Genomic DNA, 27,772 nt, shown 5'->3' with positions numbered 1-27,772 from the left:
ATTGATAAGCCAGAAATTATTAAACCTGACGCCAGAACTCGAACTTAAACAACAAAAACATAAACTAGTTATGCTGCTGTCAGCCTGTCACTTATATTGTGACAAATGAGTCATAACAATCATAAGCTTGATTTTCAACTGTTGCAAAAACCAGGAAAAAGATATTTTTCACTGTAGAAACAAGCTAAAACTCAATAGGTCCGTATTTCAAACGAAAACTTTTTGTTGATATTCACTAATTTTTATTGAAGAAATTATTAAATTTTTTGATAACATGCGTATTGCAATACGTTTATCATCAAAATCAATGCAAACTTCAAAAATGTTTCTTAAGTTGCCGCGAGTCACCGGGGCGAGTATTATTAGACTATTATATAAACAAACAAACAAAAAATGGCATTTTTTCTCGGCTTGCCTGAACCATAAAACATCAATACCATGTTCAAAGTTGATTTTTCTACTTCGGTTTGTTAATAAAAATGCTAAGTCAGCCGTGTGATCGTGATCTACTGTGTAAAGTTATGAATTTGAGAGTCTAATAGTCGTCTATATTTCTGTCCACAAGCCTTCTTGTCTGCTACATTACTTGGAATACGAATATAGATTTGGAGCCTTGTCATACTGCATGTACAGTATACTAAAACAGTTCTAGCACAACGCTCAACTATAAAGATATTTCACAACTACAACAAAGCTGTCATGTGCACTGCAAACGGTTGTGAATTTTGGATATGAAAGCCCAATTACAATTCAAAAAGTTAAAAAACAGCAAAGCTCAAAAACTAAAACAATTCACTCATAGCTCAACAAATGTCGTAACATAACAAAACAAACGCGACATCTCAGATACTATCTATCAAACTTATAGTTTAATATTGAAATAACAATTTGCTCTAGTTAGGTTGAAGCAACATTGACAAAAATATTCATTCAATATTCATTTCTTATCTTATAAGAACAAAAAAGACAACGATGAATCACTACTATTCTGAGTAGTATTTGAAGCAAATTTCGAGATATAAACTCAAATTGAAAGTAAATGAAGCTTTGAAATTGATCTGCATGGCACCAAATAATCTCACGTATAATGAATTACAAGTCGCCAAAAGTAAAAATTAAAATATGTCGATCGTTTTGTTTTTCTCCCTCTCTTGCCTGTTGGCCTGTTTTGTTCTCTTCTTAGCATTTGAACAATGCAAAACCGATTCAACAATCGTAATGGAATTTGCAGAGCGCCTGTATGAGTACCAAACAATAATTCTGAATAGCAAAGATTTTCAACGAAAGATAAATTGTCAACGTAAAGGTCGTAAATTATCCCCAAAATTTAACGCGGATTCCAACGTCATTTCTCCTTATTATACATGGAAGTTTTCTCCATTTAGAAGAGTAAAAGGAAATATAGACCAAGGAGTCAAGGTCAAATGATGTTAATTTTTAGTTAGCACTATTTTTGATATGCATAACGTAAAAAATTCGTCATCCGAGTGAGCAACTTCAACAAGCTTTGTTGTTCACCATTGTTTACCAAGTGTAGTGAAAGACTTTTCACCCTAACGCTAACTATTTGGTTGAGAGAAAGACTCTATTTGCGTTGAAGAGGTAAAAACATAACATTGATTTCACATTTCTCTGATCTGATCATATATTCAAGACAAAATAATCGATTTTTCTCTTTTATGCGCAAATTGAACTATTGACATACATCATCAAGTTGATAAGTACTACTATAGCAACACGATGGTTAAATAATTTTTGGTTCTTTGATGGACGCATAAAAAATCACAATTCTCGAAGTTGGCCCATGGCCGTTTCGTTTCTGATTCATAACAAGAAAGAATGAAAAATAACTTATGACTTAAGATAGACTTCTCATTCAGTTTTTAAATTAACATCTATATCCTTTACACATTTCACGCATATAAAACATAAAGTGCAACCTAGTACATAAATGGGAATGTTGGTAAAATAAATTGCTTCACACGCCAAAGTTGTCATCCCTGTTTTTTATGATTTTAGGATCAAAATTATGCATCGAAATATTTCTTCCCCAAGATTTATATCTCTTGAGTTTTTATGTTTTTTATAAATTTTTACATTTTTAAGAATGCTTGTGAGTAAATAAAAAATATTTTAATATAAAGAAGGTAAGGCGCACATGGTTTAAGATTTGACTCTATAGCTTTGATGATGTGAATAATTGTTCATGTTTGCATAAAGTGTCATTATGGACTTTGCAGCGAGAAAACTCCTTAGATCTTTAAAGAACAGGCCTTTACTCTGTCTGTTCTCTGTAGAGTCTCTTAACTCTTCTTATTGATAATTTTATCCAACAACTAAACATATTCTCATCATACTACAGTAAAAGTAACACGTCCCTGCAATGTTAAACACACCAATGTGTATAAACCATACATATTACAATTGATGGTGTGCAAATAAATGCACATAACGATGTCATATTTCATAAATATATTAGAATGATATAGGAAAACGAAAATGCAAAGTGTTTCCATGAAAGCACAAGTGTTACAGGGAAACTTATACTCTTCACATATTTACTACATTTGACTTTGTGTTCTTTAGTGCTACAGTCGTTTAAACAATAAATGTTTTCGGAACAACATATGAGCCCCTTGCAAAATATTTACTGTTTCCTTATTCCATTTCTTAGAACCATTTGACTAAGTAGGAATTATCGTGCAGCAATCTGATTTGTCAGCAACCTGTATTTATAATTAACACATTGAAAAACTGATCATCCATGGCAATCTCCCTATTTTATAAAAGCCACTATTTTTGCAAAGCATTCCAAAAAATAACTGAATTAAATAAGTTCTGCAAATTGAAAGTTGCAGGAATATTAGGAAAATTATATCTAACATCCCAGGTGTCATTTATTGTCAATTTTACTATATAGTGTTTAAAAAGTGAAAAACAACAACATTAAGAAATGGCTTGGAATGTAATGCTTATATAACACTGCCTAGTCATGATTCTAAAATAGAGTTGAGCGATTTTTACAGAATGTTGAGTTTTATATCTAATTTCACATAGAAACTCAAGTGCAGTAATTACTACAGTGTCTTACTCACTGGACTAAGTGCGTGATTTGAAAATGAATCAAATCTGACAATATAATTATTTAGAATCACCAAGGCTGTGAAGATGTGTATGGGCTGTTTGATATCATTTATCCAAAAAAGGAACGCCTCGTTCTACAAATATAACCCAAAGTAACACAGCCTGTAAAAAATAAGGACTACTTGTTTGTCTATTTTCAAGGCAAATATAGTACGTTACAACATCTCAACGATATCAAAGGACATCATTATGGAATCTTAGGGGCAGACACATGCTACTCGTTCGTTCCTCCCTCATGGCAAGAAAGAAGTACAATCAAATTTCGCCTTTAAAAAATTTGTTCAGTTTTTAAATTAACTGCTTGCAAAGAGCTTTACATATTTTAAACGTAAAAAAAGGCAAATAATGCAACCTAGTGCAGATATGAAAAACTTGGTTAACTAAATTGTTCAAGCGTAAACGTTGTCATGCCAGTGTTTATTGTCTTAAGATCAAAAACATGCACATAAGTAATTTGCTCATAAGCTTATGTCTTCTAAGTTTTTATATTGTTTTTTAATTTGTTATACGTTTAATACTGTGTGTTAACAAAAAATTGCAGCATAAAAAATGTAAAGCAAACATATTCCAAGATTTGAATCGCACTACATGCGGGAAACTACTTGGTTTCAGCGAAAAGTTAGTTGTGGGATAGATTATTTATGTAGTCAAAATGATTATTTTTAAATATGATTTGAAATAGTTGTGATATTAAAATTGTCAATAAAGAATACAATTTAATTAATTTTTTTCTTCCATATTTTTACCTATAGAACTGTATCTTTTTTTTTGGAAGAAATAAAGAAATGCGAGATTCTGGATGTGCTTTACGTTTGGGGTTTTGTGTATAAAATTTGTTATAATCATTGCTTGTCTTTTAAAGTATCTTAATATCATAAATTAACATGTGTTATTTGAAATACTACAACCTAAAAATAACACCAAAATTTGCAACGTTTTGCATTATCTGTGATTGCAAAAAGTTCTATCCGCTTAGTTTTATAACAATGAACAATATCTATAAACAAAAGTTAAAGAATATTTGAAGAGTCAATGGATCAACTTGATCTAGATTCCAAGTAATTTCATGATTACCCTCTTTTTGACGTTAAAGATTTCATGTAATAAAGCCCAAAATTTGTATATTTACATTCTAATAAAATAAGCATACCTTTTATTTTCTCCGTATGAACGTGTAAATTTGAAGGGTTTTCAACATCAGCAGTATCACCAGACTTTATTTCTTTAAAAAAGACATAAAAGTAAAGCAAGTGAACCATAGCATAAAATAGAAGGGTGTTTTTATTTATATTTTAATTTTTGCTCAATTTTCTTGTTCCAGCCTTTTTGCTATGACAAAAAGCAAGAACAATTTTAAATAGAGTACTTGAGATATTTTTAGAGCATACGTAAATAAAACATAAGATGGAAAGAAAACGATGAACAATTTACCAAAAACAAATTTCAGTTGCATATGTGGTTGTTCTTTAGTAGTTTAACTTAGTTCAGTTTTATTTATATCTTTAAAGAGATTTAAAATAATTTTGCTTCTAAATAAATGTTGAAGTGCATTACGTTGTTCCCAATTTGCATCAAACTTTAAGAAACAAGTTTTTTTCATGTATTTTAGTATGGCTCTACAAACGGATTATATATAAGAGAGCTTAACTAGGTAAGTGCTCAGAATGGTTAAATGGCCTAAAATAATATCATGATTTCAAGTGAATGCCAATTTAACCAGAAACAGCTTTAACTGATTTTATAACCATTTTTAAAATTGTTTTCTTTTCTGATCAGATCTATCCAAACATAAGACAAGAAGAATTAATGATTTGTAAACATGAAAGACTTAAAAATTTTGTCTGAAATTTCAAAAACATCAAAGGTTACACATTAAAACGCTTATATATACTAAAATATACAAAAATAAAAAATAACATACCAATACTCTTCGAAGATTCAGTAACAACAACATGATCAGAAGCAAATGTTTTCTTTTTAATTGACTGAGCTTTTTTATCAAATAAGTGATTTGGACCCGTCACAACTCTTAGCTTACCAGTCATAAAGTCAAACTCAAGCTAAAAAAATTGGAAAAAGTATGAACCAAAAGCTGAATGAGAAGGATCTCCCTTAGGTTGTCGATCAATGTCCTACGAGATTTACTATCGTGTTAGTTGGTATTTATAAAATGAATTCTTCAGTTCATTGCAATCAGCACATTGTGTACATTAACATTTTTTTTAAAAAATGAAATCTTCATCTCTTTATTGTTCATTGCAGTCTTAAACAGCAACTTCAATACGAAATGATACTCAACGGACAAAAAACATGGCTAGCTTTTAACGAGATGAAAATGCAAGGTAAGCTTTTATTATTGAATTTAAACAACATTTACAACAAAAAATATCCGTAAAAATATAACCAATTTTTTTGTGTCTTAACTGGTCGTCTGGTATACTTCCTACTTTTTTCTTATAAAATTCGCTGAAAAGTCGAGTAGAGAAAACTTAAGAAAACTCTCACAGAAATATTGTTGTTCCTAAACACTAATCCTGGCAATCTTTCCATAAGAAAACGTTTTAATGCACAATTAAAATGTCAAAACAATTTTCAGCCGCAGTTTGTTGAGAATTTTTAAAAATCTAACTGGTCAATAAATCAATTGAAAGAAATACATAAAACAGAGATTTATCAAAAAAAATCTGATTTAATTTGAGATGCTCATTATTTTCTTTGTTTATCAAATAGATAACATCTAACCGTTGTCTATACAGTTATACATACAAGGATATGACGTCATTTGTGATGAAACTATAAAAGTGGCAACGTGTCATTAGGATTAGTTTTAACCAAAAATGTCTTACCCAAGCATCTATAACAGTATAGAGGACGGTTAACTGTCATCTATTTGCTTTATAATATAAAATAAAAAAATTCCTAAAGTAAATGGTTAAACAGTTTTTTTCTTTGTCCAGCAACACATGGAACACTGAAAAGTGTTCAGTTTGCAAATATCACGCTTACGTGATCTATACCATTGAAGAAATGCTATTCACTAGCTTATTCACGCGATAAAATGTGATTGGCTAACAAAATAAACCAGCAATGGCTGATCAATTTTTTGAAATTTTGTTATCGAAGTACACATCAACGTTTAAAAACCGTGTGTTTCTTTTCTTTTTGCTCAAAATACGTCCACTGCTTTGAGTAGGCATTTTTGATTTCTTTATTTGCCTATTCATGGTTAAATTCAAGTAAATATTTAAATAATATCATCGTTCGTTTGTCATTTATAAACAAGCAACTTTCTGTGACGTTAATTTTGCGAGTCGTTTCACTTAGAGATCATATCTCTGAAACAATGAAATTGCTTAAATTCTTCTGGTTATTATATAAAACTTCTTAGAACAATGTGATCACAATTTGGAGTAAATATGCGTCGTATAGTGTATTAAGAGCAATTACAGCCAATACTTACAGCTTATAGTACATTTAGCGTGTTATGTAGGTTTAGTGCTATGTAGATTGTAAAATCAGGATATTTTGCTAAATAAAATTAAATTGACAAAAAGAAAGAGAATCAATATACGAAAGTGGCGACTAAAAAAGAACGAAATGACATGGATACATCAACAAGAAACGCTTATACGACAGAGCAAAGAATCAGCCACAAAGTTCAACAACTACAACAATCATTAAATTATATGAACATGGGACTTACTTGAAGCGATCTACCGCCGTTTGCACCTTTCGATCATCATAAAGATCAATGAACAGTTGGAAAATGATGGTGCAAATACAATACACTACACTTGAATTTCAAATCAATGATCTCCCCGGTCGCTAACACCGCGAACGCGCCTTGGTATCATTGACAAATAGAAAGTATAGTGGCGAATTAGTCCTCGTCCCCCAGGTGTTTTACAACAAATGAGTCACGAGAGACGTAATGAATGTTTAAAATACGCTTTGGCCAATGAAATAAATCAATATAATAACCAGATGGTGTTAGATTTGTGCGATTAATCACGGCCTCCGCAAACAAAAATGCTCTTTAAATTATAACTTTCGATAAAACCGAACTGCGACTCGGACTTTGTAAAATGTGAAAAACGTAATTACTCATCAATTTGGTTAACTTAGTGTTCAAAATATAATAAATTTCTCAATGGAGTTAATTATCTAAAGAATTGCGAAGTAGAGCTTGAAGTGTATCGTAATGTTACTCCAGTTGCACACGCGAACGTCATATACCTCACAGTATGAAATTAATTGCAAAAGCAGGGAATCTTTGAAAAAGTGTAAAAGGAGCAACTTCGTGGCTATCATTCTTATAGTCGTTATCCCGAAGAAATTTAAAAATGCTCGTCTTGTTGCAGATATGAGAAAAGCAAAGAACATCTTCAAAGGTAGAACAATCCAATTGCTAACTGTTGATAAAAATGTACAGAGGATGCAAAGGTGCTATTACCGAGTTAGGTCTATTACTAGGATAACTGTTATTACTACAAAGCATCAAATACTTTACTTGATTAAAAAGAGTTTCCAATGTTTCAAATGTATTTTTTTAACCAAACATAATTTTTGTTACCAATTCTTACTGTATTTGTCGACATTGTTTGACGAATTGTTGAAATTTTTCTGGCCTATCTACGTATAATATTAAATGAATTGTACAGAGCAATCTTACACATAGTTACTGTGTGCCTTTGTATATTCTTCACTTGCATGGACATGCGTAATCACTAAGGACGGATTATCTGGTGGTGGCAGGGGGAAGCGCACCTTCCTAAAAAAAATTTCCAAGCACCATCCTAAGAAAAATTCTAAAATGGGATTACGTAATGTAGATGCTTAATATAACAGTATTAGAGGATATGAAATTGTACAGTAATGTCGAGTAAAGTTTGAACTTTTCTTTTCAAAAGCAATTATATATTTTATACCACCACCATTTTCAATAGAGTATTACAATGTGCGTTTTCGTGAAAACATTACAGTTGAAATAAATTACTTTATGTGCGCTCATAGACAAAAATCATACAATTTTTTTTTATAAAGGTAAGAACATTTTTGCTATGCAAGTAGTTTATTGTTCTGTAAGCTTAAAAATTCTTAAAACATTGCGTTAATGGCATTTACAACATGCATTTACGTGTGAACTTTTTCAAATAAGTTGTAGTTTTGACTTGCTAAAGCTGTAATATAGGCAAACTGATCTGCAGTGAAATTTATTGTGGTTTTAGGCACAACAACACCAGCTACATTTTCAATTTCATCACGTGCTTCTATTTCATATGATTCAACTTCATCGCTTGATAGTACGTTGTTTAAAGTTGAGTTGCTTTATGTTGCACATTTTACAATGCCTTCTGACCAAAGTTGCAATGGAGATATTGTCATGAGTTATTGATTAATTTGTAATTTGAGTAGTCTGAATTCAGTCTAATAAAGACACGAGGCACAATCATTACATGGTGTCAGATGGAGAAATTTCGACCCCAGATCCACTCATATTCGAAGGAAATTTATCAGATTTATGGGATAGATGGAAACAACAATTCGAGCTTTATCTGGTAGCTACAGAATCACACGAGAAAACAGAAGACATCAAGACGTCAATTTTACTAACATGTATCGGGAAACACGGCATAGAGATCTACAATACATTTACGTTCTCTGACGAGGCAGACAAATTTAAATTGAAGCCAGTATTGGAGAAGTTTGAAGCATATTGCAAGCCGAGAAAAAATATCACTCTACTTCGACACAATTTCCTTACGCACAAGCAACATGATGTGGTGACATTTGATGCCTTTGTCACCGAGCTAAAGAGACGAAGTGCACAATGTGAATTTGGCGACCTTAGAGAATCACTCATCAGAGACATGATAGTAATCGGGGTCTCAGACAACCCGCTTAGAGAGCGACTGTTAAGGACGGAGACTCTGACTCTAGAAAACGCAATAAAAATTGGTCAGGCATCAGAAGCAACAAAGAAACAAGCAATGACATTAAGCAGAACACACACCGGAAACCAGAACAATGTCGACGAACTACGCACGAAATCTAACAATACAAGGCGCCCACGACAACAAAGCGCATATACTTCAGCATCTTTGCAAGCTCGCAGTAATTGTAAATACTGTGGCGAAATTCACCAACGAGGAAAATGTCCTGCATATGGGAAAACATGCTCAAAGTGTCATAAATTGAATCACTTTGCCTCTGTTTGCTTATCTACGTCCCGCAGCGTACATTATACCACGGAAGGTCATGAAGGTCACGATTACGAGATCGCAAGCGATGCCAATAACATTTTCATAGGAACTCTCTCAACGGAAGTGACAGACAACTCCGTCAATACGGCTAATATTAGGCAAGATGGAAATCGTGACTGGATTATCTCTCTGCGATCAAATGAAAGTGTCACGCGGTTCAAAATTGACACTGGAGCTCAGGCTAACGTCATACCAATGGGAACAATTGAGAAACTAGCAACTAGACCATATAGTGAGAAAACTAATACAACGTTGACAGCATATAACGGAATGAACATTCCAGTGGTTGGAAAATGCACGCTAGACATTCAACATAACAATCAAACCCACGCAATACCGTTTGTTGTTGCAATTACTACTTCACCGCCACTAATTGGGTTACAAACCAGCATCGACCTCAATCTTATAAAGCGAGTTTGGACCGTAAATGCTAAAACACCAAACTTCATACAAGAGTACAAAGATGTTTTTGGAGAACTTGGATGCCTAAAGGGTGAACATCACATTAGCATTGACCCCAATGTAACGCCAGTAGTTCATCCACCTCGAAAGATTCCAATATCACTTATGGAACGTCTCAAAGCTGTGTTAAAACGCATGTGCAAGCTTGATGTCATAGAGAAAGTTGACGAACCAACCGATTGGGTCAGCTCCATGGTAGTTGTAGAAAAGGACAATGGCCAGTTACGTATCTGTCTTTACCCTAAAGATTTGAACACTGCCATAAAACGTCATCATTATCCTATGCCTACAGTGGACGAAGTCCTATCCAAATTGGGCGGCGCCACCATATTTACAAAGCTTGACGCATCCAGCGGTTACTGGCAAGTTAAAGTCGACGAAGCCAGCTCGAAACTACTTGCATTTAACACGCCATTTGGACGATATTGTTTTAAGCGCCTAGCATTCGGGATTCACAGTGCCGCTGAAGTGTTTCAGAAGAAAGTCGCTGAAATCATTGATGGTATACCGATTGCGGCAAACGACCAAGATGACATAATAGTCTTTGGTAGGAACAAAGAGCAGCACGACAAAGCACTAAAGGACATACTTGACAGAGTAAGAGAGTCTGGACTTAAACTGAATGAAAAGAAATGCCGCTTCGGGGTTTCCGAGACAACCTTCTTAGGACATGTAATCACTGCAGCAGGCATTAAGCCAGATCCTAGAAAAATAGAAGCAATAATCAACATGCCCATGCCTAGCAACAAAGTCGAAATTCAACGTTTTCTCGGTATGGTGACGTATCTCGGAAAGATTTTACCGCGCCTATCTGATGAGACAGCGCCGCTAAGACAACTACTTGAAAAAGACGTTGTCTGGCATTTCGAAACGAAACACCGTCAAGCCATAGAAAATCTAAAACACCTCGTCACCAGCAGTCCAGTGTTAACCTACTTTAATCCAAAACATGCCATAAGGATCACAGCCGACGCCTCTAAATCAGGTCTTGGTGCAGTACTCGAGCAATTAGAAGAGAACACATGGAAGCCCATCGCATATGCTAGTAGAGCAATGACCCAAAGTGAGCAAAACTTCGCACAGATAGAAAAAGAGACATTGGCAATTGTGTTTGCATGCGAGCGCTTTAACGAATACACCTACGGCAGACCAATCACGGTACGTTCAGACCACAAGCCACTCAAAGCAATCTTTTCAAAACCACTTTGCAGGGCTCCTCCGCGCTTGCAAAGACTACTGCTCAGGCTCCAGCGATATGAGCTATGTGTTTACTACACACCAGGAACGGACATTCCCGTTGCAGATGCTCTTATCAGAGCATACCTGGAAAGTAAACCCACACCAGAGATATCGGAGCAAGACATGAACTGTCATGTGCACTTAGCTCTGCACAACCTGCCAGTATCAGATTCCAAGCTACTAGAATTTAAACTCGAGACTGCTAAGGATCCTACTCTTCAAGAGCTGAAAAACATAATTGTCAATGGTCTTCCATCCAACAAACAACTCATCCCTGATGCTTTCAAGCCATACCTGACATTCATCGACGAAAATCAGAAGCTGAAGGAATCCTCCTTAGATCAAACCGCATCATAGTACCCTCCTCAATGAGACGTGAGATGAAAGCAAGAATTCACGAGGGGCACTTAGGAATTGAACGATGCAAAACAAGAGCAAGAGAAGTGATCTTTTGGCCAGGGATGACTAAAGAAATATCTGAGATGATTTCCCGCTGTGAAACATGCCTAGAATCAAGAAAACGACAGCAACGCGAACCACTTATGCCACTACCACCAGCTCATCACGCCTGGAGCAGAGTAGCATGTGACTTATTCTACATGAATGGCAAGGACTATTTACTAATTGTCGACTACCATACTAGTTTTCCAGAATAAGCTAACTTTCAGAAACTACCTCTGCCGGAATAATCAAGCACACAAAGTCAATATTTGCAAGACACGGTATACCAGACACAGTAGTCACAGACAATGGACCACAATTCGCTTCGAAGGAATACCGAGACTTCGCCAAGCAATGGGAATTTCAACACGTCACCTCAAGTCCTGTTCATCCGATGTCCAATGGCAAAGTCGAGCGCACAGTACAAACAGTCAAGACCCTCTTGAAAAAAGCCATAAAGTCTGGTGATGACCCATACCTAGCCCTACTTAACTTCAGAGCCTGCACAAGCCCAGACGGTACTCCAGCTGCAGCAGCCATGTTAATGAATAGGAAACTAAAGACTCGCCTACCCTCAATAGAGACCCAAGAAATCTCCAAGAAATCTATGATACAGAAACAGTACTACGATAAGCATACAAAAACTCTCCCTGAGATTTCAGATGGTTCAAATGTTCGTCTTCACGATGGCAAAGGCTGGAGAATAAAAGGACAGGTGATCCGGAAGGCAGAGACACCAAGGTCATATATTGTTCAAACTGACACCGGAGGCCAATTGCGAAGGAACAGGCATGATATATTAGTCACTCCTGAACCTGCTGAGAATTCCCAACCAGAAGAAGTTGAAGAGCCTCATGTGCACCATAGTGAGCCTGAGGACACAAGAACAAGCGAGGATGAACATTCTACTCCACCCAGCTACGCTTATGTGACCCGCTATGGCAGGACTGTAAAACCACTAACTAGATTTGGCCAAGATACCTAAGTTACTTATAGAACATTGTCACTTAGCTAATCCAACATATAGTTTACAATCTTATTACAGTTAAGTGTTAGATTTATCTCAGAAGGGAAGATGTCATGAGTTATTGATTAATTTGTAATTTGAGTAGTCTGAATTCAGTCTAAGAAAGACACGAGGCACAATCATTACAGATAGCCCTAAGTCAGTACTGATTTCATGGTGATTCCATCGATTGACAAACTCTTGTAAGGAATGATTAATGACTGTGACAAAACTACGCTGTAGTGCAAGAAGATAAACCTCATTGGCAGGATCAAGAAGACCTGAACGTTCCATCATGTTAAATTGATCAATATAAGCCTTTAGCACACCAGTAGTAACATCTCTGTGAAGATTTTTAACTCGTTGGTTGTGAACTGAAGCACCTGTGATGATACTTCCCCTGTTTGCTCCACGGCACTCCAACATCATTCGAACAACACCCACGTTTTCAAGTCCATGATCACACCTTACTCTTGAAGGTAATCCATATGAACGACATGCAATTTGGAATAATTCTAAAATTGTGTTTTCTTTGTTGTTGGTAGCACAGCTTAAATATGGTATCAACCTGGAATAGCCATCAATGGATGTATGAACCACCATTTGGCAGCGAATCATTTTATGGTTCCCGTCGATGTGCCACAGAGCATTTGCACAACCCACATTGTATTTTTTCTGCGAAATGCTCCCCGACGACGAAGTGCTGTTCCAACTGAATCCAATTCACGCATTAATGTCATCACACGTGACCTTTGGACCCTTATATCTCGGCTCCTCATTGCATCTAACATACGTGTTTGTCCTATTCCTGGAGTAACACTTATAATCTCTTGCATTGTTTCTCTAAGCTCAACGTCACTTATGGTACATCAAGATTCCTCCACATCAATTTGAAACTCTACACGTCTTCATTGTAATGGTTTTGTTGAGATATTCAATAATTCAGCAATTCTAGTCCAAGAAAAGTGCAATTCCCTAAGACATTCTTCTAACCTCTTAGACATTTCGAGTTGCGGTTGACCTCTTGTGCCTGTGTACTTTTTATGGCAATTGTAGATTGGAATATAAGGTATCCGATCCTGAAGGTCATTGATAAGTTTCTGAAAGAAACTCTGAAGTCGTTTTAAATAGGAATATAACTGGTGCATATCATCATAAAAAGTCGCCATATCAAAATCATCCAAAAGATTTAATGCTCCCTGTTTTAACGTAAAATTAGTGTATCTAGCATTTGAAAGTCGCTCGTATATGCGCTCTAAGCCGTCGATATTGTCAAAAAATAGCTGTTCTGAAATGATAAAATCCTGTGCTTCAGCAACAATTGTTTTAGTTCTCTGAAGGAATGAATAAACACTGTGTTCTGAGCCTCCAATGCCTCCTAAACCAGCCATTTTGAATTTGAGAAGAAAGTGCGTAAACCTGTAAACGAGGTCGGATCGCAAAGTATTAAGCAGCACGATGTAAAAAGCTTCCCATACCGTATATGAAAATTTCTCACAGAAGATATAAAACATACGACGATTGTCGTGTTGTAAAAAGGATTGGAACGCTGTATGAAACTTCGGAATAGGCTTTAAATTTGACGATACGATACGATAAGTTTCGAACGTATATGAAAAGCTTAGAATGTCCTACAGCAAGTTTCGGTCATATTTTTTAGATTTATCTCAAAGTATATAAAGTTTGCCATGAAAACAACCATCGTGACTATGCTTACCAGAGCCGAATCTATGAAAGATGAAAGAGTTTGGTATAAAAACACAAAGGTCTGAACTTTCCAAATAAAAACAAGAAAGCAAGGCCAACAAAAGTTTTAGTATATGGTATTTGTTGACCAGAAACGAAGCTTCTTTCCTTTTCCTCCTTCATGTTTTTGTCAGTAAAATATAACTCATTTAAAATTGTTTTTTTGTTCCTTTTTTTCGATTCTTGCAAAGATTCGATAGCCGGAAAAACAAAGAAAAAAGTTGCATTAAAGAATGAGTATCAGGCTTATACTTTGAGCGCTTAACATTTATGTTTTCATACGGGAATTTTCCAGCACTTTCCTAACATAAGCAATCTAATGTATATTCCGTACAGGTTTTGTTTCGTTTATTGACTTATGTGATCATATTTAATTATAGGTAGCATAATGATAATGCATAACGTCAAAAACAACCTTTGTGGCTATAGTAAAGCGAGTCAGGAATAAAGTAAATGGTTTGAACCCGGGAGTATCGTTATATGTTTGTAAATGATGATCGTCCAGGTTAATAAAGTCCTGAGAAGGACTGTTTTGAGTTGAGACTTGTTCGACAACCTTAGCGATCATCTTCAGAGTCAAAACTTTCCATTTTGACTCTGAAGATGACTTCCACATGTCAAACGTCAATCAACAACATCAAAACAGTCCTTCTCGAGACTTTTGGACGATCATCATTTACAAACATATGAGATACAGTTCAAACCATTTACTATTACGATCATTGGACGACAGAGCGAACAACTTGCTGACGACTACATACGTTTTGCAGAAGCAACGTCAGACGCGCCAACAACTCTGGTTCAACCACCGCTGCAAGGATTTTGGTCTCGTTCCGGCAGGACTTAGAATTAAGTCTCCGTTGACACACAAAGGCTATTCAGATTATCAAATCCACCAGCAGACGACTGATACGAGCACGGATTAACGACTGTCACAGACGAATCAACTATTACATCAAAAACAACAAAAAGACTGAACAAACTGAAGGAACTCATACCAACGACAGTAAGTGATACTTTACTTTCTACCATACAAACTATTGCAGAGAAACGAGCAAACAAGAATAGAGACACAACACCAAATCAAACAACAACAAAACTTGAACGTTTAAAACAAACTAAAACACGTGCAAGACATAAACATGACGATAACTGGGTGAGGAATATTTCTTCCCGCCCATTTGAAGAAACTGAAACGCGACTACATCTTACGGACTAAAACATTCCATAACACCTAGACAAATCCCGACTGAGACGATAGTATCAAGTGTCGAGGTGTCTAGCGTATCAAAAGAGACTTGTCAGGGCAACAAAAGATGAGATCAGAAGCAGGATAGCCTCCACTTTACAATCGTCCTCTATACGTGACAACAACTTGACAAAAGACGAACAACAAGCACTCATTTTGACTCTGAAGATGACTACCGCTAAGGTTGTCGAAACGTCAGTCAACAACATCAAAAACAGTCCTTCTCAGAGTCAGGAATAGTGATCAGACGTATAACAACACTTTTGTTGGTAAAAGGCTGCTGAGTAATGCTGGTTAAAGGCCTGCGAAAGCATGTAAGAGAACTATGTATTCTCAACTTGCTATACTAAAGCCGGTTACAGACGACTGAGACGAGCAAGTTTTTCGGTGGCAACTTTTGCTTCGCCAGTTTTTTATTGAGATTATTGCGTCTGTATTAATACAATGATTTCCTTTCCAATTTTTTTTTATTATTACAATGATTTGCCTCTCATGTGAGCATGTCGACAAATATAACTTAAAATTGTCTTAACAGTAGCTAGGGCGACAAGTTGGTACAGCGTAACTTGCGCAAAAATGCGCCTTTTTTGAAATATCGATTGTCAAAGAAATACACATTGCGTGAGTTTGTTTGTTTAGAGAAGAAAGAATGTTTTCTTGATGAATTGCTATGACAATGCTAATGCAGCATGAAACTAAGAAAAGGCATAACAATTAAAGGTGGTGGACCAGACACTTGGCAGCCGAGCGTCGTAGATTGTCCCAATGGTTTGCCAGCAACTTAATGCAAGGTATTCAAAAAACGGATTATAGATTAGTTCCCAACTTTTTTCGTTTTTTTGTGATTGTCATCGCATTATGCTGAGTGTATTGTGATTATTTGTCTGCACACTTATAACCGTCTCATTTCGGTATTGTTTTAGAATGGATTTAACATTGTTTGATGAGCTGTTGAAAATAGAAACGCCTAAAATAACTAAGAATAAAAATATGTAAGATGCCATTTGTGCTCATGATAATTTGTCTGTCACTCTACCCTTGTTGGCATCCGAAGAATAATTAAGCCTAGCTTAGATATTCATTTAGCATTTCTGTCTTAATCATTTCAGTATTATTTCTTGAAGTGAAACAAAGAAACATGCAAACTGATGGAACGTGCCGTTTCTGCGGGAAATATCATTAAAATGTACATATGCTCGTAGGTAATGATGGTTAATTCAAGCTTAACCGTAAGTATTTACACAAGCTCACTAAGATAAGCTAAGCCTCGAGGTAGCTAAATGATATAATGTGGCATATTTCAACATACAAGCTATACTTTGTAAAATTTGCCTACTTGCTTAAGTTAAAAATCTTTGTTTATTTTAAACAATATATCATTGTCTACAAAAAACATCATGATTGGGTTTACAAATATTCTGCTAATTTCGCTTTTTTAGAAGCTTAAGTGTTCGGATGAGTCCAACGTGAGATTGCCAGGTTTTTAGTTACTAAAGACTTTCTTTATCCGGAATCCCAATGTTACTTTGCAATATGGGTTTTCCTGTCATGCTTATTACCCCTAATACATGAGGAAATAGCCAATATGTAAATATTTTTCGCAGTATTAAGTAAAATTCAGCACAATCAAATTCTCCAATTTTGCAAGCAAATGTTAAGCGTTGATTTGAAACATTTTGTTTTCATGTGCACTTACATAATTACTTTTTTAATTCAATAATCAATTAGGAACACTTTAAAGATAAGTTTGCTTCTAGAAGTTGATTTTAGTTGCACTGGTATTTCTAAAACTTTGGACAGAATTGAGAAAATTGCATATTTATATTATTGGCACTCAAAACGCGTTAACAAAAATACAACTTGCATTTATCTAAAAATGAGGACGTGATCAAGATATTTTCTAAACGAGCACATCGAATCAAATGCCTAGCACATAGATTTATAATTATTTCAATGCAAGAATATGCTAATTATTAAAACTATATGCAGCATAAACTACACGAGAGCAAAAGAAAGTTAGCCATGTTAATCCTTTTTTTGTTGAAAGTTTTTCCTGAATTCACAGCAAATACAATGGCAGCAGGTCAAAATATTTACCCTTTCGTTACTTACTAATTCTCTTCCTACTTCGCTCGAATATCTCTGAACATCTGAGCTACACGACATTGTTCCTAACTTTGTTGCTTCTAAAAAAAAGAAGAAACATTGAAAGGTAGATAATTTTTGCAAACGTTTAACATATAATTCATTTTGACGTGCAAAGTAATAAAATGCTACTTAAAATCTAATTAAACAGCACAACAGCACAGGTACACAACAGCACAGGTAAAATTACATATACAATTGACAATTAAGCATATTTTTTTTGACGACTTAAAACAATTACTAACTCCTGAAATTTTAACTTAGAAAAACTTTTCTATGAACGTCTAGAAACACTGTAATATTCTCATGCAAAAAAATCCAACGTCGTACAAAGCAGACTTTCTCATTCCCAGCGTCAGTGTTTACAGTGTACATCATTGGAATACAGCGACTCTTAATTGGAATTAACGTTTAGCAAATAAACAAGAAATACAAATATCTTTATGCTCAATGACCCGTGCACTGTTTTGCACATCCTTTTGACAAAAGAGAAGTCAAAATTTGTGGCTACTTATGAATAACAAATGAATGACACATTATCAAAATTAATGAACAGTTTACCAAAAACAAATTTCATTTGCATACGTCGTTGTTCCTTAGTAGTTTAATTTAGTTTAGTTTTAGTTATATCTTTAGAGAGATTAAAAATATGTTTGCTCCTAAATAAATGTTGAAGTGCATTACATTATTCTCAATTTGCATCAAACTTTAAGAAACAAATCTTTTTTATGTATCTTAGGATAGCTCTACAAACGGATTATATATAGGAGAGCTTAACTAGGTAAATGCTCAGAATGGTTAAATGGCCTAAAATAATATCATGATTTCAAATGAATTCCAATTTAACCAGAAACAGCTTTAACTATTTCTATAAAGATTCTTAAATTTGGTTTTTTTTCTGATCAGATTTAGCCAAACAAAAGACAAGAAGAATTCATGATTTGTAAACAAAAAGACTAAAAAATTATGTCTGAAATTTCAAAAACATCAAAGGTTACACTTAGAAACGCTTATATATACTAAAACATACAAAAATAAAAAATAACATACCAATACTCTTTGAAGATTCAGTGACAACAACATGATCGGAAGCAAATGATTTTTTTTTAATTGCCTGAGCGTTTTCATCAAATAATCGATTTGGACCCGTCACAACTCTTAGCTCACCAGTCTTACGGTCAATCTCAAGCTAAAAAAATTGAAAAAAGTATGAACCAAAAGATGAATGAGAAGGATCTCCCTTAGGTTGTCGATCAATGCCCTACGAGATTTACTATCGTGTTAGTTGGTATTTATAAAATGAATTCTTCAGTTCATTGCAATCAGCACATTGTGTACATTAACATTTTTTTTAAAAAATGAAATCTTCATCTCTTTATTGTTCATTGCAGTCTTAAACAGCAACTTCAATACGAAATGATACTCAACGGACAAAAAACATGGCTAGCTTTTAACGAGATGAAAATGCAAGGTAAGCTTTTATTATTGAATTTAAACAAATTTTACAACAAAAAATATCCGTAAAAATATAACAAATTTTTGTGTGTCTTAACTGGTAGTCTGGTATACTTCCTACTTTTTTCTTATAAAGTTCGCTGAAAAGTCGAGTAGAGAAAACTTAAGAAAACTCTCACAGAAATATTGTTGTTCTTAAACACTAATCCTGGCAATCTTTCTATAAGAAAACGTTTTAATGCACAATTAAAATGTCAAAACAACTTCAGCCGTAGTTTGTTCAGAAATTTTAAAAAATCTATCTGGTCAATAAATCAATTTAAAGAATATTATAAAACAGAGATTTATCAAATAAATCTGTTTTAATATGAGATGCTCATCATTTTCTTTGTTTAACAAATAGATAACATCTAACCGTTGTCTATAATGTTATAAATACAAGGATATGACGTCATTTGTGATAAAACTATGAAGATTGCAACGAGTCACTAGGCTTACTTTTTACCAAAAAAAGTCTAACCAAAGTATCGATAACAGTATAGAAGACGGTTAACTGTCATCTATTTGCTTTATAAGATAAAATAAAAAAATTCCTAAAGTAAATGGTTAAACAGTTTCTTTCTTTGTCCCGCAACACTTGGAACACTGAAAAGTGTTCAGTTTGCAAATATCACGCTTACGTGATCTATACCATTGAAGAAATGCTATTTGCTAGCTTATTCATGCGATAAAATGTGATTGGCTAACAAAATAAACCAGCAATGCTGATCAATTTTGTTGAAATTTAGTTATCGAGTACACATCAACGTTTAAAAACCGTGTGTTTCTTTTCTTTTTGCTCAAAATACGTCCACTGCTTTGAGTAAGCATTTTTGATTTCTTTATTTGCCTATTCAGGGATAAATTCAAGTAAATATTTAAATAATATCGTCGTTCGTTTGTCATTTATAAGCAAGCAACTTTCTGTGACGTTATTTTGTGAGTCGTTTCACTTAGAGATCATATCTCTCAACCAATGAAATTGTTTAAATTCTTCTGGTTATTATATAAAACTTCTTAGAACAATGTGATCACAATTTGGAGTAAATATGCGTCGTATAGTGTATTAAGAGCAATTACAGCCAATACTTACAGCTTATAGTACATTTAGCGTGTTATGTAGGTTTAGTGCTATGTAGATTGTAAAATCAGGATATTTTACTAAATAAAATTTAATTGACATAAAGAAAGAGAATGAATATACGAAAGTGGCGACGAAAAAAGAACAAAATGACATGGATACATCAACAAGAAACGCTTAAACGACAGAGCAAAGAATCAGCCACAAAGGTCAACAACTACAACAATCATTAAGTTATGTGAACATGGGACTTACTTGAAGCGGTCTACCGCCGTTTGCACCTTTCGATCATCATAAAGATCAATGAACAGTTGACAACGATGGTGTAAATACAATACACTACACTTAAATTTCAAATCAATGATCTCCCCGGTCACCAACACTGCAAATACGTCTTGGTATCATTGACAAATAGAAAATATAGTGCCAAAATAGTTCTCAGCCCCCTGGTGTTTTACAACAAATGAGTCACGAGAGACGTAATGAATGTTTAAAATACGCTTTAGCCAAGAAAAAATCAATATAATAACCAGATGATGTGAGATTAGTGCGATTAATCACGGCCTCCGCAAACAAAAATGCTCTTTAAATTATAACTTTCGATAAAACCGAACTGCGACTCGGACTTTGTAAAAAGATGAAAAACGTAATTACTCATCATTTTGGTTACCTTAGTGTTCAAAATATAATAAATTGCTCAATGGAGTTAACTATCTAAAGAATTGCGAAGTAAAGTTTGAAGTGTATCGTAATGTTACTCCAGTTGCACACGCGCACGTCATATACCTCACAGTATGAAATTAATTGGAAAAGCAGGGAATCTTTGAAAAGTATGAAAGAAGCAACTACGTGGCTATCATTCTTATAGTCGTTATCCGGAAGAAATCTGGAAATGCTCGTCTTGTTGTAGATATGAGAAAAGCAAAGAATATCTTTAAACGAAGAGCAATCCAATTACCAACTGTTGATAAAAATGTGCAAAAGATGCAAGGTGCTATTACCGAGTTGGGTCTATAACTAGGATAACTTCAACTTCCTTTAGCACCAGAATCACGATTCATTACCGCTTTTTCAACACCTGAAGAAAGTCCCCATCAATATATGCAACTTTCATGGGTTCTTGTTCTTCTGAGGAATAATTCCATGAAGATATTCATGAGCTTATAAGAGATATTCCCAAACTGCATGCGAAATAATTTCTGACAACATGTAGCTTTGGTCGAAAGATATGTCTACTCATCTTTGCCTTCTTAAAAGCTCCTGCAAGCTTGCAGTCTAATAGTTTAACACTGAAATTTCCACTTGCACTTTTGCAAAACAAGAAAATACTGTGTTTTCGGTCATATTGCGTCTGACAAATAACTCGACCCCTTCAAAATATCTTGAAGCAATCAGCAAAGCAATGCATCCTAAAAGAAGTTTCGAATTTTGTTCCTTTCTAAGTTTAACAAATTATTATTGACGATATACTCCAAATTTTAGTAATCTTACACAACTGTTAAGAGCATTAACCAAAAACAACGTTTCTTTTAAGTGGACTGAACAACAAGAATCATCTTTTATTAAAGTTAAGGGAGCAACCAGCACAGCCCCAGTATCAGCTAATAACAACCTACACGCTCCAACAAGTCAAATTGTTGATGCCTCGCACTTGGGAACTTGGTGCTGCAGCATATTCATTATCGAAGATGGGTAGATATGAAAGTTGTTCACACCATAATATCACATAGAATTCTAACTTGAATGGCTAGATTCAGTATTTTAATTCATGGTTATCTTATGGCATTAAACACCGATATTGCTAAGTAATTCACATCTAAACAGTTAAAAATTAAACTCCAGATGCGGGGAATTATTCGGCACACAGTAAAAGAATATTGGCTGCAGACAAATGGACTGGTATGTAGAGATTATTTGTACTTCCTTAGCTGGAGGGAGAATTGGTAAGACATTATTTTTACGTTGCTAATGAATTATCTCACCCACCACATAGAACAACAGGAAAGAAGAAAATTCTACTTTAATGAAAAGAGGGCTGCGAACAAAATTACGATTAATTAGCATATTTCAAAGAACCGCAAAATAAGTCAAAAGGACAGATAAGACTCCAAGGAAAAGTGCAAAGCATTAGAAGATACTTAAGAAGAGCAACACCGAATGAATTAAACAACCAACTCAAGACCAACTGAAGATTATCACGACCAGATCAAAAATTATGAACATCAAGAGTTTACAGTTAAATGAGATATGATCTTCGCACTTAGCTGGACAATTTAAGCAATCGTCTCAGGACCTGATAAAATCAGGTGACTCAACGGGATTCGAACGCATGACCTCTGCGGTGCCGGTGCAGTGCTCTGACCACTGAGCTATGAAGTCACACAGTGGTGAGCAGGTCAATATTGTTGGGCTGATGTTTTCTCGTGAAATGAATGTCATATGAATGTTTTATAGTGCGTGTTTGAAATTAAATGAGATATGATCTTCGCACTTAGCTGGACAATTTAAGCAATCGTCTCAGGACCTGAAAAATCAGGTGACTCAGGATTCGACCCATGACCTCTGCGGTGCCGGTGCAGTGCTCTGACCACTGAGCTATGAAGTCACACAGTGGTGAGCAGTCAATATTGTTGGGCTGATGTTTTCTCGTGAAATGAATGTCATATGAATGTTTTATGCAGTGCGGTGTTTGAAATTAAATGAGATATGTCTTCGCACTTAGCTGGACAATTTAAGCAATCGTCTCAGGACCTGAAAAAATCAGGTGACTCAACAGGATTCGAACCCATGACCTCGTGCCGGTGCAGTGCTCTGACCACTGAGCTATGCCGTTCGAATCCCGTTGATCTGTTTTTAATCATCAGACAATTGCTGTCCAATAAGAAATGCGAATCATCTCATTTAATTCAAACACCACACTACATAATATTATAAGTTTACAGATTGTGTAAAGAAATAGAGAGGAGCAGATTTATTCACGAAATTCATCGCATTTGAAGACATTAAACAAACTTTTTGAAGAAGATTTCAAATCACCTCCAGCGCCTAATTTAAAACTTGACGAAACACAACAAAGTAACCATACACCGTTTACGTGATGATGAATCAAAACATATGAGGCGCCAAATTGGACTGCATTCTAAACTTATAATACAACATAACTTACTAAAATTATACATGGCAAACTTTATATACTTCGAGATAAATCAAAAAATATGACCGAAACGTGATGTAGGAGATTCTAAACTTTTCATATACGTTCGAAACTTATCGTATCGTATCGTCAAAATTTAAAGCCTATTCCGAAGTTTCACGCGGTGTTCAAATCTTTTTTATAACATGAGAATCGTCGTATTTTTTATATCGTCTGTGAGTAATTTTCATATGGGTATGGTGAAATTTTTACATCGTGTTGCATAATGCTTTGCGATCCCACTCTGGATATTATATGAATTTAATTTTAGGACTAGCAGCCGCATATGTTAGTGCCCAGGTCCCAAGTTTTAGAGAAGTGTATTTTTTTTTATTATGACGTTGCCATATTGACAATATGTTTCCATTCGATATCGTGCTTTCTCGAATTTAAACGTAATAATTCAATCAAAATAAACTCTCAATACATGGCTGAAAATACTGGAAACTTTCGGGCTGCTTTATCAAATCTTGCTCAGTAGGCGCGTAATCTTCTGGATAATTTCGATGATAGAAATGTTTTGACAATTGAACGTCGTCTGATGGTCGTCAAAAGACCACCATCAAAAAAGATAAAGAAACATTGCATTGTTCACAAATATCTTTCAAAGAAGATCCTTCTTATATCCAAACTTAAACCCTCTCTTAACACCCAAGGCAACTCAATCCCCCTTCACCTTCTTTAATATACCGCCATTCTCACTTAATTCCGTCATCTAAATTTCCTACTCCTCTCACATGTAATTTAACACCCCATATTATATGCTTGTATTTAAAACCTCGTGTATATATATTAACTCATTAATCTGAAGATGTCTTAAGTTAAAGACGAAACGTAATTAATAAATTCTTCTCTATTTTATTATTGTAATGGCTTTTTTAAAAGTATTTTGTTGGGCTATTATGTTCATATTGAAAATTTGCTTTCCGCCTGGCATATCTTGTCCTACTTCCATCTTCCACATCTCAATCAGTACCATTTCATCAAACAAGATGTCAGCTTGAAAACAAAGTATTTGTAGTACATGGAAGCCCAATTGACAACTCTTAGGAAGAATCTGAACGCAAAAACAAAATATATGAATGGTTTTCTTTCTTAGAAGAAAATAATATTGATATTCACTTTCTCAAATCTTGCTATGGTCATATTGTCACTCCAAAACTGGCAGGTGGTGTTCAATTCAATTCTGCTCGAGTTTTAAGCCTTTCCGGACAAGAAAATATTTATAGAAGACCCAAAGAGGATCTTCCCGATGATGATGAGGGTACATTAAGTCCAGGAACAGAAACATTTCCTAAAACATCTTTGGATATACCAAGCTCTTTAGATTCCAGTCAATAGCAAGTTTTCAATAATAATAAGCCATGCTCTTCATCTATAACAAGTAATTACGAGAGAGAAGCTACATTACGAGAAATGTTTCAAAAGAAGGATGATAATGTGTTACTTCATGTTTTAGAAGTAAATGGGACTGTAGATAGAGCAGCTTTGTCACTTTCTGCAAACAGCAACGAGCACTTATTATCAATTAATGACGATAATAATGATGAAGTTAATGGTTTGAACCCGGGAGTATCGTTATAAGTTTGTAAATAATGATCATCCAGGTTAATAAAGTCCTGAGAAGGACTGTTTTTGTTGTTGTTGACTGACGTTTCGACAACCTTAGCGGTAGTCATCTTCAGAGTCAAATGAGGAGTAAACGTCAGGTTAGCCGTATTTGTTGTTTGGTTAGCCGTCATTGTATTGTGTCCTGTACACACAATACAATGACCTAAGAACCAAAGATGACTAACGCTAAGGTTGTCGAAACGTCAGTCAACAACAAAAAAAACAGTCCTTCTCAGGACTTTATTAACCTGGACGATCATTATTTACAAACTTATGATGATGAAGTTCTTATTCAAGATGTCTCTTCTTTGTCTGAAGAGGCGACATTAGATTCTATACTTAAAGATCTTTCAAAAAAAAAATATGTAAAGAAAAATAAAAATTAAAAGTTGAAGACGAGGATCTTTTTAGTGATGTAATTTCCTATTATAAAAATCCCAATTTTGATGAAAGGAATCCATTGAGAGTTATTTACAAAGACAACCAGCAGTTGATACTGGAGGGGTTGCCAGGCAGTTTTTTACAAATATGCTCAATAAAGTAGTAAAATGTTTTTTGAAGGTGATGCCTACCAAAGTCCAGTATATAATGCTGGTGTTGTTGCATCAGGAATTATGAAATATATTGGAAAAATTATTGTCCATAGTATTTTGCAAGGTGGACCTTGTTTTCCGATTATCAGTCTTTCCGTGTACAGATATTTTTCCACTGATAATTTTGAACTGGCTATGAGAACTGCAAACTCTGTAGAATGTACTGCACACATAAAGAATTTCATTGATCGGGTGATATACCTAATACATATTGTTTTGTATGGTTTAAACAAAAATCCTAAAACCTCAGCCTTCACTGATAATTATTAGTATAGCAGGTCATTCATGATATACAAAGCAACTGTGAGAGATTACATGGGGTTGAGTAAGTATCAGGATGCAGAGCTAATCGGTTCTCGTTTTTTAAAATAGCTGATACATTACTTCTGTTAACCTGCCAAGCTGCAAAAGCCCTCTTAAACAAGTTAAGGCGGACTGTGTTATCAAAGTTAAGTAAAATGTCAGGGCAGGCCGCGCACTGCCACTTAATATATCCAACCATTTAGCATCAATGCATCTAAGTTTGACAAATAATTTGAATTGTATTAATTTAGAATTATTTTAGTAATTGATCTAACAACTCTATCATTGCAATGTTTTGATTTTGTTGTATATGTATTGTAGATAGATGATGCTGATGATTTGAAAACTTAGATCAAGATGTGTGTCTCAACATCTTGTCTAAATTTGGCTTTACAGAAATGTTAACTGCATGTATAATGCGATTTTTTTCAGATATTTTTTAGTTAACAAGCATTATCGTGTCCGCATTCACTTGTTATATTTTTCTTGACTAAATAATGATAAGTATGACGCCAGTTATTCTTTGTATACTTGAAACTAAATAAATAGTCGTGCCACGTAACTTTGATAATTTATATGTCCATTGTCTTAGCCATGGTATATTACTCAATATGATGCAATTGAATTTGAAACATAAAATTTGACTATAAGCACAAAAATTCATTGGTGCGTGACACATGCATAATTTGTGAGCTTTTGTCCTTTATTTAATATTTTTTTGTTTGTTTTTTATGTATTCTAACTTTATACCAGAATGAAAATAAAAGGAAGATTATTCAACTACTAATTATCCATGATGTCAATGGCCGGCGAAATATTGTTCTTGGCCAAATTGCCGAAAAATTGAACGCACTTGGATTTAGAGATAAAATGAAGTAATTCCCAGACAAGTTTCAAGAACTATTTGTTCCATGCAGTGAAATTGAAATGGGTCCATCAGCAGGAGTTAACGTTCTTGAGTTCCCAGAAATGCTAAATGAATGCGAGTCAACAATTGCTAATAATCTGCAGCAATTTATTCTTATTGCAGATCATCCAATTCCTGAAAAATTTCTGATTTTTACTACAGGTTCCACCAGACTGCCAAATTTTGGATTAGGTAAGATAAAAGTAAAATTCAATAATGCCACTTCGTTTTTTGCTTCTACTTGCCTATTTAGTGACACTCTTCCAAACCAGCTTATTAATCAAAAGTCTTTCAATGCATCATTAAAAGCTGTTCTCGAGTTATCTAAGCAGTCTTTTACTTCTCCGTAGGAATGTAAAAGCAGACATTGATAGACTGCATAAGAATAACTGTTATGACTAAAAATATAGTTTGATGAAATGTTACGTTTTTGTTTTAAGTATTGTTAGTGTTTAATTGTTAAAGTTTTGGAACATTTTTGAAATTTTACCTTTCCTTAACTTTTTATAGTTCAGTTAAGATATTGGCAATAAAAATAGCAATTCTTGGATTTTTGTAGTCATTATTTTTAATAAGTGACATCATAAGGAGACAAGAAATGATAAGTTATGGAAAAATATCCTTGCTATGAAGAAGGTCATTCCTTTAGAGGAATCAAATCATTTTACCCTTGCTGTTACGTCATATCTGTTGATGAAAGTACAAATTCAAGATAGCAAAAGCATTTTGGTTGTTGCTTAAAAATTGTTTTTCTTTTTAGTGTATTTATTCCGAAATTGAAAAAGAGTTTCCAATGTTTCAAATGTATTCCCTAAAATAGATGGCAAACTAAATTTTTGTTACCAATTCTTACTGTATTAGTCGACATTTTTTGACGAATTGTTGAAATTTTTCT

At 34.5% G+C, this 27,772-nt stretch overlaps 1 protein-coding gene across 1 annotated transcript in view; it reads right to left on the bottom strand.

The window, feature by feature from the left end:
* LOC124455917 overlaps positions 1 to 27,772 on the bottom strand; it is an 80,510-nt gene that overhangs the window by 18,098 nt on the left and 34,640 nt on the right. The window contains exons 3-6 of the mRNA XM_047006526.1: positions 18,746 to 18,884; positions 17,663 to 17,736; positions 5,066 to 5,204; positions 4,295 to 4,366 (exon numbers count right to left, since the gene is read on the bottom strand). Coding sequence (XP_046862482.1) covers positions 4,295 to 4,366; positions 5,066 to 5,204; positions 17,663 to 17,736; positions 18,746 to 18,884 — 424 coding nt within the window. The remainder of the gene's footprint in view (positions 1 to 4,294; positions 4,367 to 5,065; positions 5,205 to 17,662; positions 17,737 to 18,745; positions 18,885 to 27,772) is intronic.

This window comes from Xenia sp. Carnegie-2017, unplaced genomic scaffold, assembly GCF_021976095.1.
Source record: "Xenia sp. Carnegie-2017 unplaced genomic scaffold, XeniaSp_v1 HiC_scaffold_4, whole genome shotgun sequence".
NCBI classification, from domain to species: domain Eukaryota; kingdom Metazoa; phylum Cnidaria; class Anthozoa; order Malacalcyonacea; family Xeniidae; genus Xenia; species Xenia sp. Carnegie-2017.
The sequence above is the reverse complement of the archived record's forward strand: the minus strand, read 5'-3'. Positions and strand labels throughout refer to the sequence as shown.